Source organism: Sorghum bicolor, chromosome 10, assembly GCF_000003195.3.
Source record: "Sorghum bicolor cultivar BTx623 chromosome 10, Sorghum_bicolor_NCBIv3, whole genome shotgun sequence".
NCBI lineage: Eukaryota > Viridiplantae > Streptophyta > Magnoliopsida > Poales > Poaceae > Sorghum > Sorghum bicolor.
In genome coordinates, this window is record NC_012879.2 from 12,280,189 (window position 1) to 12,299,046 (window position 18,858).

The window sequence follows — 18,858 nt, forward strand, 5'->3', positions numbered from 1 at the left end:
CGATGGTATAATTGGACCCACCGGACCAGTTGTTTGTTCACCCACGTCAGCTGATGTACCTTCTGTTTGAGGTCCTTCCTGCTGGGGTTCTCCTATCTGTGGTGCTTCCTGCATAGGTTGGGGAGACGGTGCTTGCTGTGGCTGGGCTTCTGGAGAAGAAGGAGAAGACTCCACCGGAATTGGAGACACCGGAGGAGGAGGAGGAGTTGCTACCTTCTGGCGCTTTGTTCCAGTCTTAGCACCTATGGTGCCTTTTCTCTTTGGTTGGCTAGACTGGGGGGCATCGACACTTTCACGCCTGGCTTTCGCCGATACGCCGGTTTGCTGCAATAACGAACAAGAGTTTATAAGCATAAATTTAGCCGATGTAAAGGTATTCAGCATAAAGGAAAAGATTTAACAAATTGCCTTGAAAGCCCGCGCTAGAGTGGGAGCAGCTACCGTTGGTGATGTCTGGGTTCACCTGGTGGTGACTTTCCTGAGACGCACACCCCGATGCACGATGGAAGCCAGGGTGGGAGCATTGTGGCCGATGGAGGAAATCGGGCCTGATGGAAACAAGTCAATCGGCTTGCCACTCCTGCTGACCGATGGAGGGATGTTGTCAACCTGCAAAAGGAACATAAGGGTAAGCTACCGATGGAAGTAATATTGAGAAAATAGAGCATCGGTATAAGATACTTACGGTGTCATCGGGAACTTCGTATTCGGAGTCGATCATGCCGCGGTATGAAAGGGCCGATCTGCAGAATAGATGCTCTTTCCACTCTGCCCACCATAACTTGTATGCCTGAGTGATAAAAGCAGCCGGAACCCATTCTGACAGATCTACATCTGTATCGGCGTTTGGTGGTAGTTGGACTACTCGAATCCACTCAAGAAGGTTGTTGATGGTTTCTCTGGGTTTTATCACATCGGCATAAGGAAGTGCAATCGGCAACTGGCCGAAAGCTAACTGGCGAGCTAATGCCGATGGATTATAAAATTCATAAGTCTGAGGAGAAGTTTTTGTGCTACCAAAGAAATTCACTGGAATGATTCTGGGAGTCACAATTGCCATCATCGCCTCGTTGTCCCTGTCGAGGGCTTCATCAAATGGATTGAAGGTCAGAGGGAGCATGCTATCTGGGTCATCATAAGCCAACCATGGTCGTTCATCTCTGGCCAAACCCTCATACAGAGTCTGGAAGAATCGGCCGATCTGATTTGGATTACCCCCTGAACCAGGCAGAACTATGACAGCTTCGCCGAAGTTCAAGGGGGCGCGCGTTGCCGATTCTTCTTCACCCAATACATGGTTTTCAGCTATATCTCTTGGGAAACGCTGTGTGAACAGGTTGAAGTTGAGACGCTTGTGCAGATGCAGATTGAGCCACATGTTGACAAACCACCAGGGGCCTCCTAAGTTGCCAGTAGATTGGCCGAGCAGAAGTTTCTAGGCTACTTGATGGAGAAGGTGGTAAGCAGCGCCAAGCAAGTATCGGCCGAGAGGGAATCGGCCACCGTTAGCCAGTCTTTCTGCTGCCGATAGGTAGACAGAAGTCGGTCCTGCCGATCGACCACAGAATACAAACTTGTCCAGCCACATGTTCAGAAAGTTGGTTTGTTCCTTTATAGTGACAGATCCTTTCCCACGGTACTTCTGAATGTACCCCGACCAACCGCCGATAGCGCGAGTCTCCACTTTGGCACTAGGGGCAGTATCAAAAAAGTGGGTGCTATCGGCAGAAGATATATCTAGACCAGTAAGCATAGCTACATCGGCAAGGGTAGGAGAAGCAGGACCGTGGCCAAAGGTAAAAGCATTGAGGGTGTCTGACCAAAAGTAGGATGCAGCTATCAGCAGTGACTCGTTCCTATGCATATCGGCAATAGACAACCTAATGCATTGGGCTAGCTTCCTTTCACCCCACTGAACTTCATTAGAGTTGCTGACCCTCAAGAACCAGTCTTTCCACCCTACAGTTGGGCTGGGCCAAGAGCGGAAGGTGTCTTTCCACAGATCTAAGGAAAAATTTTCGGCTCTGAAGGGGATCCTGTTGGTTTCTGCGTTGATAAGGTCAGTTGGATCTGGGTCCCCTAGAGGGCCGAGGCATTGAAGGTGTGGTTGATCGGTGGGGATGACAATTTTGTTGGACAATTCCTAGTGATTTTGGGCGTAAAGAAAACACAAAAGAAAAAGGAAGAAGGAAGATATTCAGTAAAATGAATTGCGAGTGAACAGGGAATATGAAGAAAAATACAGGAGACGGGGTGGAGATTTGACCTCAGGGACAACGAAGCCGACAGCCATCTTGCTGCGAAGGAAGCGTTTGAGGGCGCCGGAGTTGATGAAGAGCAGTACTTGTCGGAGACCTTGGGAGTTTTTGATGGCGCCGCCGCTGGAAAAGTAAAGTTGGGTAGTAGAATGGTGTGATGGGGAAGGAGTACCCGAGAAGGAACTATTTATAGGACAAAATAGGCAGGGGCAAATCCGACTTATCTCTTTGCCGCATCCGAGAAATCCGAGGGTACTCAGGTGGATATGGTAACTGTTCGCACGGTAATCCAGGGATTGTGCAGGTGATTTGACGGGAAGCGGTCATTATCTAAAGATATTTTACTGTACGAGATCTCCTGGTCGGTCCATCGGCAATATTCTATAACGGTCATATTGCCGATGGGCGGATAGAGGGGAAGTAACCGTTTGTGCGAATATCCTGGTCAGAACATCGGCAGATCTTTATAACGGTATTGTTGCCGATGTACGGCTGAGAAAAAATGCCCGTTTAGGAAGTTGGGGATTTCGAGGAATCTGCGGAGGAATAGGATCAGGGTTGTTCAGATTGAGGTTGTCGGTTACTAGATTAGGAGCATTAATTGCGGGAAAAGGCATCATTACTGCAGAGAATTTCGGAGCATTAATAGTTTTATACTCCGAAACTGGGGGGCATGTGTTGACGCCGCTTTTGGGCACGTGTCTAGGATGGCAGGATAAGGTGGCAGTACGATGTTTACAAAGTGAGTTGCCGATGAGGATGGTTGCCGATGAGGGAGAAGTTGAATGTGACTAAGTCTACAGGCAGTGATATTGTGCCGATGGCTAGATAAGAAAGTCTGCCGATGACTATGGCAAAGGGTCTGCCGATGATGCAAAGAGGGAGTCTGGAAGCTGCCGGTCGTTATGTGGAGGAGTTTCGGTTTGTCACGAGGCATAGTTTTGTTATTTCCTTAATTATTTACATCGTTTTGTATACAGATTCCGTGTGATTTGGGATTCGAATTCTAGTCGTGTCTGGTTGTAGCTCTTTGAGCAGGGTATAAATATAGACCCTAGGGCCTTGTAATGAGATATCTATCAATCAATCAAATACACGTTTTTACTCATATTCCAGCATCTACTTTTTCGACGACTTCGTCATACTTTTTCCTTTTTACTACGAGTTCTTAGGAATTCGTCGACTTAAGCTCGGCGTGTTCTCAAGTTCCGCGTGAGTACCTCTTAGCCGTGACATCCGGGCGCATCGCTGTTGTCAGGACTAAAGTATTCGAGTTATCACCTTTGCCGATAGTAAAGTCAAATCGGCTGGCACGCCTTAACGTTTGAATCGGGTATTAGCCCTTTGTGTTTGCAGATCAGTTTTGCATCAACAGTATTCATCCAACATTGCTCTTGCAGCTTCAATGAATGTTCAGTTCTTCCTTTCCACCACACCATTTTGTTGTGGAGTATATGCAACCGAGAACTCATGCTTGATGCCTTCTTCATCAAGGTATGCTTCAATGTTGGTGTTTCTAAACTCGGTCCCGTTGTCGCTTCTCACTTTCTTGATCTTCACTTCAAACTCATTTTGAGCCCTTCTTGCAAACTTCTTGAAGATCCCTTGGGTCTCACTCTTGTCCTTAAAAAAGAATACCCAAGTGAAGCGAGAAAAATCATCAACAATTACAAAACCATATTTGTTACCTCCAATGCTTATGTAAGCATTGGGTCCGAACAAGTCCATGTGAAGTAGCTCAAGTGGTCTTGATGTAGTCACAATGTTCTTCACGGGATGCTTGGCTCCAACTTGCTTTCCTGCTTGACATGCACTACAAATTCTATCTTTCTCAAAAGAAACATTCGTTAGTCCAAGGATGTGTTCACCTCTTTGAAGATCGGCCAAGTTCCTCATCCCAACATGGGCTAGACGGCGATGCCACAACCAGCCCATACTAGATTTTGCCACTAAACAAGTCTCGGACCCCACTCCACTAGTTGAGAAATCAACTAGATAGAGCTTGCCCTTTAGTTGACCCGTAAAAGCAATAGAGGAATCCGACCTTCTAGCACCCTTATCCGTAAAGAGACAATTGTAACCCTTCTCACAAAGTTGTGAGATGGATAACAAATTGTATCCCAACGAATCCACAAGCAAAACATTCGAAATGGAGTTATCATTTGAAATTACAATTTTACCTAAACCAAGGATATCTCCTTTACTATTGTCACCAAAGACAATCCTTTCACTTGTGATTTGACTTGGTTGAAAGGAGGTGAACATGTTATTCTCTCCGGTCCTGTGATTTGTGCATCCACTATCAAGCACCCAACTTGGCCCACCGGAGGAATAGACCTACAAGAGAAGATTAAGCCTTTGTTTTAGGTCCCGAGTTGGAACCTAGGGGGTTAGACACATAAGATTTGGGCACCCAAACACTCCTCAAGATTTGTCTCTTCTTGAGGGCGCCCACATATTTCACAACAATCTTCCCATCCTTATCCGAACAACACATGTAGTCACAAATGTGATTACGTGAGATAGGTGCTTGTTGCTTGGACACTTCCACTTGCTTCTTCTTGATGCTCTTGTTGTTTGCAAGTGGGATTGTAGGAGTGGCAACATTGTTCACCTTATCAATAAGGTCAACAAGAGGCACACTCTTGTTGAACTTCACACAAGCCACCCCATTTATCATGTTTCTCCCATTGGCCTTACCATTGTACCGATTATATCCGAGACCATCCTTGATTATGGGGTGCCTTGATGCCTTGAACACATTTGCCGGTTGCTTGTCTTTGCACTTGCAACCAATCTTGACAATAGTGTTCAGTCTTTGAATCTCTTTGTCCTTCTTGGCTAGCTCATCAAGGTTAGTGACACATGCATTTATATCAACATTTATGCATCTTTCACAGCTTTTACTTGTAGACGCCTTTGAATCCTTAGAAGCGATAGAGGTGCTAGACCAAAGATTTTCATAGTTTAGTTCAAGCTCATGATATTTTGTTGTCAAGCTTGTGAGGCTTTCTTGAGCCAAACTATGATCATTCTTTAGGCTAGCCAAAAAGCCATTGAGTGAGGAATGTTCTTTAGTCAATCGCTCATTGGAGTCTTTGACTAAAGACAATTCTACACCCAATTTCTCAACCCTCTCCTTTTCCTTGGAGAGACATACTTCGAGCCCTTGGTTCTTCTCCCTTTCCTCTAGGAGCAATTCCCCTTGTGACTCGATGCATGACTCAAGCTTGTCATTAGCGTATATTAGCTTTAGAATTTTAGTTGCAGCAGTTTTACCATATTTCTTAATGAGATTAGTTGCATAATTTTCATCATCTTCATCATTACTATCACAATCACTAGTGGTGTGAGGAGAGGAGTCAGTTTGTACCTTATCTCCTTTTGCCATAAGGCATGTAGGAGAGTTGTCATCGTCATCGAAGAGATTGGCAAAGAGCCTAGGCGATGAGTGGGTGTCGGAGATGAGTGAGGTTGATGAGGCATTGCTAGTGAAGATCTTGGTTGAGGAAGATCTTTCTTGTACGGCGATGGCTGCCATACTCTTCTTCTCATTGCCATCATCATCATCACTGTCACTGTCCGATTGGCATTCTTGCCCGAGGTGTGCTTCCCCTTTCTTCTTGTCCTTGTACTTCTTGTCATTTTGTTTGTTGTACCATGACTTCTTTCCTTGGTTGGGACAATCAACTGCAAGATGCCCGGTGTCACCACACTCATAGCAAAACCTCTTCCTATACGGTTTATTTCCTCCATATCTCCTCATCTTATCTTTCTTCATTCTCAGATAGTTCTTGTAATTTCCCACTAGCATGGCTTGTTCTTCATCAAGATCATCATCATCTTTGTGCTTGTGCTCACAACATCCTTTGTTACAATGACTTGACTCACTTCCATGTGAAGCCGTGAGTGTTATATTCTTCCTTTGATTTAGGGCTTCTTTGGCTTCATCATCCAAGACCTCATGATGCATCAACTTTGCTAGCATTTCTTGAGGAGTCATAGTGTGATAGTTGTCTTTCTCCATGATGACGGATGCAAGCATGTTGTTCCTTTGTCTATACACTCTACAAATCTTTCTTGCTGCAGAGTTATCATCCCATGTTTTTGCTCCAATTGCTCTAATTTGATTGATCAATGACATGAATCTATCAAACATGGCTTTTGTTGTTTCTCCCTCAAGTATGCAAAAGTTCTCAATCTTACTTTGTAGAAGCTCAATGTTTCCTACTCTTACACTTTTGTCTCCTTCAAATGACACTTTCAAGGTGTCCCAAATCTGCTTAGCATTCACCATACCATTTACTTTGTTGTTGTCCTCTGGGGCAAGACATTGCAGGATCACGGTGGCAGCTGTTGCATTAAGATGAAAGTCTCTCTCATCTTCGGGAGTCCACTCATTTGGATCTTGCGGTGGATTCACACCAATGTCCACTACTTCCCAGCATCTTGCAGCAATGAGATTAACTCCATTCTATGAGCCCAATCAGTGTAACTTATACCATCAAATGGAGGTGGCTTTCCAGGGTTGATCATTGGCAATGTTGAATTCTTGCTTGAGCTGCTATAATCAAACCCAGTCTTGTTGTAGGTCTTTGACACCTTGCTAGCTCTTCATATCCACCTTCACTGTCCAACTCGTGATCCTTTTTAACTAGGAGTTCTTTCATCTTGTCTAGCTCTTCTTGCATCTTCTTCATTTGCTCTTTCTGCTGCAGTTGCAAGGATGTTGTGATCTGTGCTGTGATTTGCTCAACGATTTGTTGTTGAGTTGTTGGATCCATCTTGGCCAATGTTACTCCTCACGCGGTTAAGCGTATGAACGAGGAACCTTGCTTTGATACCAATTGAAAGGACCTGATTGGCCTAGAGGGGGGTGAATAGGCCTTTTGATAGAATCTCAAACTCACAAACTTGAACTTGCGGAAGTTAGTAACCGGACCGAAAGTTCCGGTAGTCTGGATCGGAAGTTCCGGTCAGTTTGACCAAAACTTCGGTGTAGATTTCCTGAGCTTCCGGTTACCTAAAGATACTACAAAATCAGAGAGAAGACAAGGGGAATTCAGATCTAGTATCACCACACACTCCTAGAGATTGTTGAAGTTGGTGTTGATCTTCACAGACTTCTTTTCACTCCTAGTTGTGGATCCAAGAATATCACCCTGTGAAATAGGAGGAGGAAGGAAAAGACAACACCTCACAAAGCAAGAGGGTGGTCGAAGCCACCGCCACAGTAAGACAAGAGATTTAATCCGAGGTTCGGTAATCTCCACTAAGGAGTTCCTACGTCCTCGTTGTTGAGGTGACCACTAAGGTCTGACCACGAAGGTCTCCTCTCTCAAGCAACCACACAGGTTAACTTAAGATATCCACTAAGAGTCAAGATGTAGTTACAAACGCTTCGGGGTGCCCTCATAAGTAAATCAACACGGGCAACCACGAAGAACGCCTAGCCGGCTAGGGTTCCGAGAACCCAAGAGTAATAATCACAAACCCAGCCTGCAAGAAGGGGAAACCAAGTGCTCAAGTCGTAGATCGAAGCTCCCACTCTCTAATCTCACTTCCCTAGCTCAAACAATCTGGATTGAGGTTCGGAGACACAGGGGGAGAGAGAGTAGGTGAGTCACAGCTCAGACATGTTGGAAGGCTCAGAAAGAGAGTTGTTCTAGTGTGTGTAACAGTTAGAAAGGAGGTAAGGATATATATAAAGGGTGGTACCGGAACTTCCGGTAACAGGTACCGGAACTTCCGGTTCACTCACGACTAACGGAAAGTGCCAGGACAGGCACACCGGGACTTCCGATCACTGACAGGAAGTGAGCAACGGCAAGCGAGGTTAGGTTAGAGAAACAGTTGCCAACTTCCGAAGAAGTACCGGAACTTCCGGACGAGAACCGGAAGTGAAAAACGAAACGCGAGACGCTCCGCAGAAAACTTACAGCGCGGACTTCCGGTCCTGGACCGGAACTTCGGGTCCGTACCGGGACTTCCGGTTAGCCACCGGAAGTGAAAGCTAAAATGCGAGCAGGTGACCCTGGGGTTGTCGGAACTTACGGTCTGAATGACCGGAACTTCCGGTCGGCTAACTCGCTAAGAAAAGGACCAGCAACGAGAGCACTTTTATCCCCACTTTGCCAACTAGTTTCATGTCTCTCTTGATAGTGCGGCGTTTCCTATTACCCAAAAAGAAAGAACAGAGTTGTAAACTTGGGTTGAAACGTCTTTAGTCCGTAGGAGCTGCAGGTTACCGAAGGTTCTTAATTTAACTCCATCAAATAGGCTATGATTATCATTAATTATCCAAAACCCACAATGGGAGCGAATGCACTTGCACTTCATCCATTCTCTGAACACGCAAGGTGGTAAGAGCAAGCACTGGCAAGCGTCACAAGCGCAGGGATATTGGAGCACAATGAAGGCATGGTGATGCGAGGCATACAGCAGCTGCAGGCACACTATAGAGACATGGCAACATGCATATCTCACAAGTCATCTCCTTGCTCTTCTTTCTTCCCTAAATCAACAGAAGCCCGGGGAAAGGGTTGATTCGGCCAAGGAAGCACTCATTGGCTACAAAATGCATTGAACCACGAGCTTTACCACTCACCCGCTCACTAGAGGGTGGTTTTTAATTTGTCTAGTGGAGGCTAGCGACCGATGGCAAGCAAAAGGTAGAAGATGACGACAAAAATGTTGGGTTCAGCATAAACTTGCCCCCAAATGTGTGCACTCGGGGATGAGGGGACTATGGAGGACACAATCGCACACTCATTGAAGCAGTGATGGCCTACACTAATGAAAACAATGGCACACACAAGCTTAAAGCTCACCATGGCAGCTACAATATGACAGGCTTGAAGCTCTGACATAGTTTATGTTTGTCCAACGAGTGCAAAGGTAGAGACAACAAAGACAAACCCAATACAACTCATTTCTAGGAAGAGGTGAAGTGCAAGGCAAGGAACAATGGTGATAGCAGGAGCTCGGTGACTAGCAATGGTAGTGGTGAACACTGAAGCAATGGTAGTGGTGAACACTACCAAATATTAAGTTGAGGGAGTGGAAAGGAGGATAACGAGGTTGGTGGATAAGCATGAGCTTTGCAAAATTTATGTCTATATTTGGTTGCTGTCTCCACATGCCACATAGATTTAAGACCTAATATAACTCATTTTAATCTAAAGGTCAAATAAAATGGATTTATTGTGAACCGCTTGGAAAGTTTAGGATGAAAATCAACTTTTAGAGTTGATGGATCTAATTAAAATTTGGTATAAAGCCTTATTTAGTTCACCCAAAAACCAAAAAGTTTTCAAGATTTTCTGTCATATCGAATCTTGCGGCACATGCATGGAGCAGTAAATATAGACGAAAATAAAAACTAATTACACAGTTTGCCTGTAAATCATGAGATGAATCTTTTGAGCCTACTTAGTCCATGATTGGACAATAATTGTCAAATAGAAACGAAAGTGCTACTGTACCAAAAACCAAAAAGTTTTCGGAACTAAACAAGGTCTAAGTTAATGGACCTCACATTTTTTAACTCAGGCTATGTTTAGTTCACCCCAAAATTCAAAAACTTTTCAAGATTCACTGTCACATCAAATCTTGTGACATATGCATGGAGCACTAAATATAGACGAAAACAAAAACTAATTGTACAGTTTATCTGTAATTTACGAGACGAATATTTTACGAGACAAATATTTTAAACCTAGTTCATCTATAATTGGATAATAATGCCCTGTTTAGATCTAAAAAGTTTTTAGATTTTGACACTGTAACACTTTTGTTTTAATTTGATAAACATTTTTCAATTATGGAGTAACTAGACTTAAAAGATTCGTCTCACGATTTACAGGCAAACTATATAATTAGTTTTTGTTTTCATCTATATTTAATGTGATGGAGAATCTTGAATTTTTTTTGGTTTTTTAGATGAACTAAACAAGGCCTAATAATTGTTAAAATAAACGAAAGTGCTACCATATCAAAATGCAAAAAAAATTTCATAACTGAACGAGGCCTAAAAAATAAAGGAGCCACGGGCAGGAGGTGAGAAACACGCTCTGTCAACGGCCCAAACTGCCTCTATGACAAGGCGACTTATCGACCACCGACCCCACAAACCAGCGACAGGCAGCGGCGCATAAACCCTGCCCCAAAACCCTAGCCGCCGTTCCTATCAAAGCGCACGAGCTCACAGGTCGACGGCGGCGGCGGCAGCGAGGAGGACGAAACTGCAGTCGTGCGATGGGTAGCGACACAGAGGCCGAGCAAAAGAGGGCGCCGGTGGCCCTGGCACCCATCGCGAAGCCGCTCGCCGGCAAGAAGCTCTGCAAGCGAACCCTCAAGCTCGTCCGCCGAGGTCTGGAGGATTGCTATACCCCATTCGCCGTTGATTTTATGGTGATTTCCCCATGTTTATATGCGATTATTTCAAATTTTTTTGCAGCCTCTGAGGCCAAATGCTTGAAGCGAGGAGTCAAGGAGGTCGTTAAGAGTATTCGGCGGGGAAACAAGGGGTTCGTAATTTTTACCGCTCTACTCTGTTCCTGCATTGCTTGTTCATACATTTTCAGGCTGATGGTACATCATCATAGTATGAAATGGAAGCCAGCATCGCTCCTCCCTTTTGTTTATGTTAAAAATTAATAACCAAATTTGACTCTAAGAAACGAACTGTATTTTAACTGCAACATTTAGAAACTCCAATCTCGATTTTCCACTGTGATTTATAGTAGCTTCCAACTGCGAAACATTAAACAGTATGGAATTTCTAAAACCTTCCTACTAGAATTGACAGTCAAATGGGACTTTCCACAAGCATTCAACTATGATGTTTCTTTGTGTTAGGCCTACCTGTCAGTCTTCTGAAGTCTTGTGCAGACTCCTAGTGAGGTCAGCTTATGCTAGTTAACATGTTTGTTTGTTGGTTGAGCGATCCATTCTACTGTTAAGATAATCCAACAGTTAGAAGATCCATTGGCATAAATGAGAGGTGACAGATGCCCTGCAATCAGTATTTGTTGTGACTTAGTTAAATTTTGTTTTTCAATAAATTTAGGTGGAGTACAGGACAACACAGTTTTCGAGTAGGAATTGTGGAGACATTATCCCCACAGATTTGGGCTGGTATAGGAACCTATGAAAGGCTTCTGTGTTCTGTCTCCTACTCACTCAACTTTGGTCTGGACTCTGGAGTCTGGGAGTGGTATTAGTTTCTACGAGTTAAAACCAGCATTCCACTGTTCTCAGTAGTTTTGGCTAGAATCTGTTAAAGTGCCGTCTGCCGTGTGAACCCACACAGTCATTGGGTCCATATGGCATCTCAGTTTCAAATCAGCCCAAGTGCCCAACAGGGTTTTGAAAATTAGTAACCAGTATCAACCCCCCTAGTAGTGATTAGACAGTACAGCCGGACTGATTCTGTGCCAAGTAGACCCGTTCTTTTAACACAGGGAAGTAGGCCCATTGTCAATGTTCTGGCCCAACCTATATTCCACTGGGTCTGTCCATGCCCAGGATACTTGTATGCTCTGTAGTTGATGCGTAGAAAAAAAAGAAAAGAAGAGAAATTGATAGCAACCAGCACATTTACCTGGGCTAAATCTACTTTGGGAATTACCTAAGATTTCTCTTGTTAAATCTAACCAAATACACAGGTTTTCTGAAATAATTGTTATCTTAAAGTATGTTGTCAACTTTGTAAATTATCCTCTTCTGTGCAAAAGAATTTCCTGTATCAGTTACTACAAATACTAGTTTGTTAGTATCCAAGGCATAGTATCTCTTCAATTGTACTGTATAGTTAATCAGGGAAGCTGTTTCCCTTGTCGGCGAGTTCACTAAGTAGTTAGCCCAATCTGTGCTGTAGCTGTGTTACCTGCCTAATGTTAGATTTACTAGGACTTAGTTCCTTTACCTTCCAATTCTAAGCTTCATCAACTTAACTCTTCCAGAAGGGAACAGTTTACCACTCTGCCTTGAATGCATTTATAAGCAAATTACTGGTGTGCGTTGACACATTGTTTGCTCAAATTCCTACTCTCAAAAATTTATGCTACTTGATTTTTGACATTTTCATTAACTCCTGTGTTTTGCTTTGGTCCTTGTAGACTGTGTGTGATTGCTGGCAACATTTCTCCAATCGATGTAATAACTCATGTTCCGATACTCTGTGAAGAAGCCAATATTCCTTATGTATATGTTCCTTCAAAAGAGGTATGCATATGCTGCACTGAAGCTGCAATTTTCATCTTTAGATTCTTGTGTTTGTTTTGAGCATGAAAAAATAGGTTGTTATGATGCACCCTGCCAGCTTGTAGCAATCACAGTATTGTCCACCTTGCTGATACCTGTCCTTTTATTTCATAAAGATTTTTCTCCAAAGGATCATAGTTTTACAGGATCATGAACTAATGGCATCAATCATCATAGAATCTAATGATTTCATTGAACTTATTATGGTTTCCATGAATTGTCGCACTTGCCATTTGATTGATACAAAATGTGGTAACAATCAGAGTGGAGACTTTGTGTTGAAATCAACTACTACATGAAAGGGCATCCTTTCATCTGATGTCCGTAGCATCGAATTTTCTCACTGATGATGGTCACTTATTTTGTTGGTTTGGAATGATTCTTTATTGTGCATCTCATTACTGTTTAATTTTGAATATAGGTATTTTGTTCGACCTCTCTAATCCAATTATTTACCCATGCTGTTTCTAGCAGTTTTTTTTTTTGCATGTCAAATTTTTTACTGGCTGGAACTGTTTCGGTGAAGAATACTTGGAAATTATTTATCCATGTCTTAGACAACGTTTTCAGGGTGGTGTAGCTTTTATTTTCCTTGACCTTGAGGAGTAGTACATGTTTACCTGATACCCAAAGCTCAGATGGCGAGTGTATGTTTCTGCGAAATGACCACCTGAGAAATTGGCATATCGTAGTGAAGCTTTTATTTTTTAGAAGCTGTATTATATGTGATGTATCAACTTATTGTACTAGATTCACTAAAAAACAAGAGAGCAAAACTAAACAGTATGTATAGCAAGTATAATGGTCTAATGTTGCATTTACTAGAGGTATATCAATTGTTGGTGTAATGTTGCCATTTCATTCTGTAGTTCTGATCAGCAAAAAGCAAAATGCCGGTCGTACATATACTGATGCTATTTCCCTCCTGTTGGCGTCAGGATCTTGCAACTGCTGGCACCACCAAAAGGCCTACCTGTTGCGTGCTGGTGCTGACGAAGCCAGCCAAGGGGGAGCTCGAGGGCGAGGTCATGGAGAAACTCAAGACGGACTACGACCAGGTCATGTCTGAAGTCGCTGAGGTCACGTCGGCGATGTTCTAAGCACCCACGGGGCGAACAGAAGCGCCGAGCCCATGTTTTTCATCATCACGAACATGGCCCTGTCTGTACAATGCCACTGTGACCCCTCAGCTAGATTATCACTCGCCGTACTGGACAAACAAACCGATCTACGTAATCGAGTTTTTTTTTTGGCTATGAAATTGATTAGTGAAACATTCTGTTGGAAATTGCCAGCTCTTAGCAAGCTTGCAGCATCTGTTTACCTTTGTTGTTTTATTAGTGCGATATTCCACTGCAAATCTGCAACCTTTGCAGTACAATGCACACTGCAACAGGACAAAACGTCACCGAGCTGTATGCCTGTGTCCGGCCACACGGATCCCACTGCTGGACGGTGGTGTGTGTTCACTGTGCAGGGGCAGCCCAGAAGGAAGAACTGGCAGCGTGTATGATTGGGACTTGTCGACGCCTGCCCTGGCCCTGTGGCCCGTGCTTGCCATTGCCTTGCCGCTCTCATCTGCAGGCCTTGTGGCGTTCGCTGCTCAATGCAAGGACGACGGCAGCAGGGCAGCGCAGGGCTGTGGCTCTGAGGGTCCAGTCCAGAGCTGTGGCGTCGAGGATGGAGCAAGCCGCAAGCCGCTGCACGAGCTCGGCCGGTCTGGATTCTGACGATCTGTCTGATGGCTGATGCAGGGCCAGGCGATTGGCGATTGCGTCTCGGCACGGTCCGGTCCGGACCGTGTAAAATCCCCACGGCAAACGGTGGAGGACGGTGCATGGTCCCCTTCTCGCCTTTGGTAGCTTGCGGTGATATTGCGTCAAAATGGGCAAAAGCAGCATTTTCGAGAGTCTTTATTGATTCAGAGGGAGTTATTTATATTTAATAAAAATCACACTATATTTGATTCAGAGGGAGAAAACCGACTCAATGGGACTAAGACGATGTGGTGATAGTCTGATTTGGACGAAAAACAGGAGTAAAAGTAGTGGTGCAGAGGGCTGAAGAGCGGAGTGCGGGCGTGTTTGATAAGGTGGCCCAACAGCTTAGCTGCACTCTTAGGCTGCAACTCCTGTGTTTGGTGTCCTAAGCTCACTCGTTGGCTTGACTATTGTGGTGCAAAATTGATGCTCTCTCCTAGCTCCCACAAAATAGAAAATAAGGTCTCCTCCGCCTTGTTTAGTTCGCAAAAATTTTCAAGATTCCCCGTCACATCGAATCTTTGGTCGCATGCATGGAGCATTAAATATAGACGAAAATAAAAACTAACTGCACAGCTTACTTGTAATTTGTGAGATGAATCTTTTGAGCCTAGTTACTCCGTGATTGGACAATGTTTGTCAAATAAAAACGAAATGCTACAGTATCCAAAAACAAAAAATTTGCGAACTAAACAAGGCCTAAGGCCTGGCTCACTTGAGCGTCCACCGGAGGATGGCGTGACCTTCTCACCCACCGCCGGTGGCGGAGGCACGCCGGGGAGGGGAGAGGCTAGCTGGCTGGCCAGCCAGCACCCCTAAAATGTCACAACATTTTTGTATACTAGTATAAATTTATAATTTTTATTTATTTTAAGAGGATTAATATAATAAATTGTTGTCATATATATATATACTCTAGATAATACTAGAAAGACGGTTTAAGAAATCATCTCAGATGTCTTCCTGTTCAGATATTGCATATCACTGAAAAATATCGCCTTTAATAAAATACGAGCCCGGGTTTTGTTTATAAGTTCAATCTTTTTGGTCAGCCCCCCTATGTAAAATTTCTAGCTCCACCACTACACACCACCACCTGTGTGTGTGTTATGGCGCCGTCTTCGTCGCGCCTTCGGCTTCCTCCACCGGCTCTTCTTCTTCCATGGCCATGACGAAGGGGCTTGCATGCAACGCACGACCACTGGTAGTCCCTACATGTGCGACCGATGGAGGGCCTGGAAGGCGCGATTGACGGAGAGACCCTTGCACGTGTGGCCGATGGCGGGCCATGGGCCCTGCATGTGCGACCGGTGGAGGGCCCTGCATGTGTGCACGACAGAGGGCTCCTTGCATGCGCAGCCGGTGGTGACCGTGCGGCCCCTGCACATGCGACGGGTATAGGGCCTGGTAGGCACGGCCGATGGAGAGCCCCTTGCACACGCTGAAAAGCATCTAGGCCCTTAATGAGTTTCGGTGATTAATGACAATGTTGATTACTGTGACTAACGTGTATTTTGCAGAGGCAAAGTCATTAGTGTTAGGTCATGGTAATAGGTACTCGATGGACAAGGACATTCATGCCTACTTAATGGGGAAATCGTTTCGGTTTTCAAAGGATGATTGGACATCGTCGGGACTATACTAGGTCTAAGTGCCATATAGTAAAGAAGGGCACTTAGAGTAGTTTAGGACTTTGTTTTCCTTTGACCGTACTATTAAGAGGGGCATTGAATGAGTAGCTTGACCTAGGCAAGGCTTTAGGTTTAGGTGTGGTGCACACTTGGTAAACCTAGCACTAGGAAGCTCTCAGATAGTCCTTAGATTGAGAGGAACAAACTTCGTTTTGAAAAGATCGCGTTTCGATGAAGTTTGGGTGCCTAAGCAGACACCGGACGCAGCACCAGACGCTATGTGAGTGCGTCCGGTGAGGTTGACTTGAGTCAGAGTGTCTGGGTGCCTAGGGTTAGGCACCGGACGCTCGCACCGGATTCACCGGGGAGCATCCGGTCCTATACCCAGGGAGGTCTAAAGATGACCAGGGCACCGAACGCTAGCACCGGACTCGCTAGGGAGAGTCCGGTCCTAAATCCAGGGAGGGTGAAATTTCACCCTCACACCGGACGGTGTCACCGGACCCTCTGAGGAAGCGTCCGGTGCTCTATCACAAGAGAGTACAGTTAGCCGTTATGTGTTACCGGACGCTCGGTGCAGTGCGTCTGGTGCAACATCAACAGCGTCCGGTGCTCCCGTTTTTAGTGTATAACGTTTGGCCGGCCCTTGGACTTGATGGGGAGTATTTATACTCCTCCACCTCGTCCATGGGAGGTCTTTTGCCCATTTGATCAGTTGAGAATCACCTTGTGGTGCAAGAGAGAAGCAAGAGCCTAGAGAGGATTGAGAATTGAGAGATTTCTTATGAGAATCCTTCTCTAGTTGAGTTCCAAGAGTCAAGTGTGCATCCACCAATCTCTAGTGCTTTGATTGGGTCAAGTGAGAGTTCTTTGCTTGTTATTCTTGGTGATCGCCATCACCTAGACGGTTTGGTGGTGATTGGAGGCACGAAGACCTCTCGGAGTTCTTGTGGGTGGCTCGTTGAAAGCCCTAGTTTGGTTTTGGATAATTGATGAAACCCTAGCACTAACCTCTATACTAAGTGTGTGTAGGCTTAATAAGGTTGGTACATGCCAAGTGATGGAGCAAGTAATGATCATGGTGATGATGGTGATGACCACAAGATGATAAAGTTCTCAACTTGGAAAAGAAGAAAGAGAAAAACACAACCCTATGGAGATCAAGGCAAAGGTATTGCTTAGGGTTTTGGTTTTGGTGATCAAGACACCATAGAGGGTGTGATCACATTTAGGATAGATAGCCGTACTATAAAGAGGGGAATTCTTTGGCTAAGCGGTTATCAAGTGCCACTAGGTGTCATTGTTCATGTGCATGCATTTAGAACCTAGTGAGCTAACTTAACTCCTTCGAAGAAAATGATTGTGAAAATGCTAACACACGTGCACATGTTGGTTTACACATTGTGGTGTTGGCACACTTTGAGAAGGAAGTCGAAGTTGAAGGGTAGAGAGAGGATGGGTTCCTCTCTCCCTCCCACCGAGCTTGCGAGGCGGGATTCGACGCTTTTCGAGAAAATGAAGTGCATATTTTCTATTGCGCCGGTGGGAAAATTGGAGAAGTCGCGGGAGTGTTTCTCGCTGAGGAACACTCACCGGATGCTGGCTTAGAGGCACCAGACGCTGTGTCTGAGCGTCCGGTGTGCAGGCTGCCTAGCTCAGCTAGGGTTAGGCACCGGACGCCAGGCACCGGACGCAAGCTGGAGCGTCCGGTGGTCTGAGTCCGGTGTCCGCATGTTTTGCAAACCTCTCTGGGTGTGAGTCCGGTGAGCACCGGACGCTCAGGGTGCGTCCGGTGGCTTGCGTCCGGTGACCCTGCGAGTTTGCGGAGCTCTATGCGCATGAGTCCGGTGTGCACCGGACGCGTCCGGTGGTAACTTGCTCAGCGTCCGGTGCTCTACAGGTTACCGTTAGACTCTGACACGCGACTAACGTTGGAGCACCGGACGCTGGTGTTGAGCGTCCGGTGCCCCTTTAAGAGCGTCCGGTGACCCTGAGTTTTGCCCAGTGAAAGAGCCAACGGCTCTATTTGTTTGAGGGGCTATAAATACGTGTTTGGCCGGCTTAGGGCTCACCTCTTGGCATTCTAACATACTTGACATCCTTGTGAGCCTAAGCAAACACCTCCCACTCATCTCCTTCATAGATTAAACATCTTTGCGAGATTGGGAGTGATTCCAAGTGCATTTGCTTGAGTGATTGCATCTAGTGGCACTTGGGGATCGTTTTAGCTGCGGTTTTCTTGTTACTCTTGGTGGTTGCCGCCACCTAGACAGCTTGGAGCAGCGGAGGAGCATTAGCACGAGTTGGTGATTGTTCGTGGCCATCTCCCGGTGATTGTGAGGGGTCTTGTACCTTCCCCAGCGGAGAGCCGAAAGGTAACTCTAGTGGATTGTTCGTGTCATTGAGTTACCTCACTTGTGGGTAGGTTCTTGTGGTGTCCTAGTGAGGACGAGGTTCGTGCTACACCTCTTAGCCACCGAACCACCAAGTGTTGGTCGACACAACGGGGACGTAGCGTGCCGGCAAGCACGTGAACCTCAGGAGAAAAATCTTGTGTCCCATTGTGTTTGTTGATTGGATTTCTCCCGGTGATTGGACTTCATAATATTGTGATTGGTTCATCCCCTCTACTCGGTGGTATAAAGTTCAAACACTCTCTCTTACTTTCTTGCAAACTAGAGTAGCTTACTTCTTGTTTAGAAACTTTAGGTAGCTCTCTAGTGTAAGTAGATACTTAGCTCTTGTGTGCATAGTGATCATAGCAACTAGAATTGTTGGGTAGGTGGCTTGCAAACACCCCTTTAGAGCTAGAGCAAAAAGCTTCGCTTTATTATTTACTAACCTCTTGCTCTAGTGTTTTTGTAGAATTTTTAAATAGGCTATTCACCCCCCCTCTAGCCATATTACGACCTTTCACTCGTGTCAAGCTTGTGAGCGGTTTTG

At 45.2% G+C, this 18,858-nt stretch overlaps 1 protein-coding gene across 1 annotated transcript; it reads left to right on the forward strand.

Annotated features, from left to right (window-relative positions):
- LOC8076388 (H/ACA ribonucleoprotein complex subunit 2-like protein) lies at positions 10,390-13,884 on the forward strand. Its single transcript, XM_002436809.2, has 4 exons — positions 10,390-10,629; positions 10,717-10,786; positions 12,380-12,485; positions 13,463-13,884. The coding sequence occupies exons 1-4, from the start codon at positions 10,515-10,517 to the stop codon at positions 13,622-13,624; spliced, it is 453 nt and encodes a 150-aa protein (XP_002436854.1). The 5' UTR covers positions 10,390-10,514; the 3' UTR covers positions 13,625-13,884.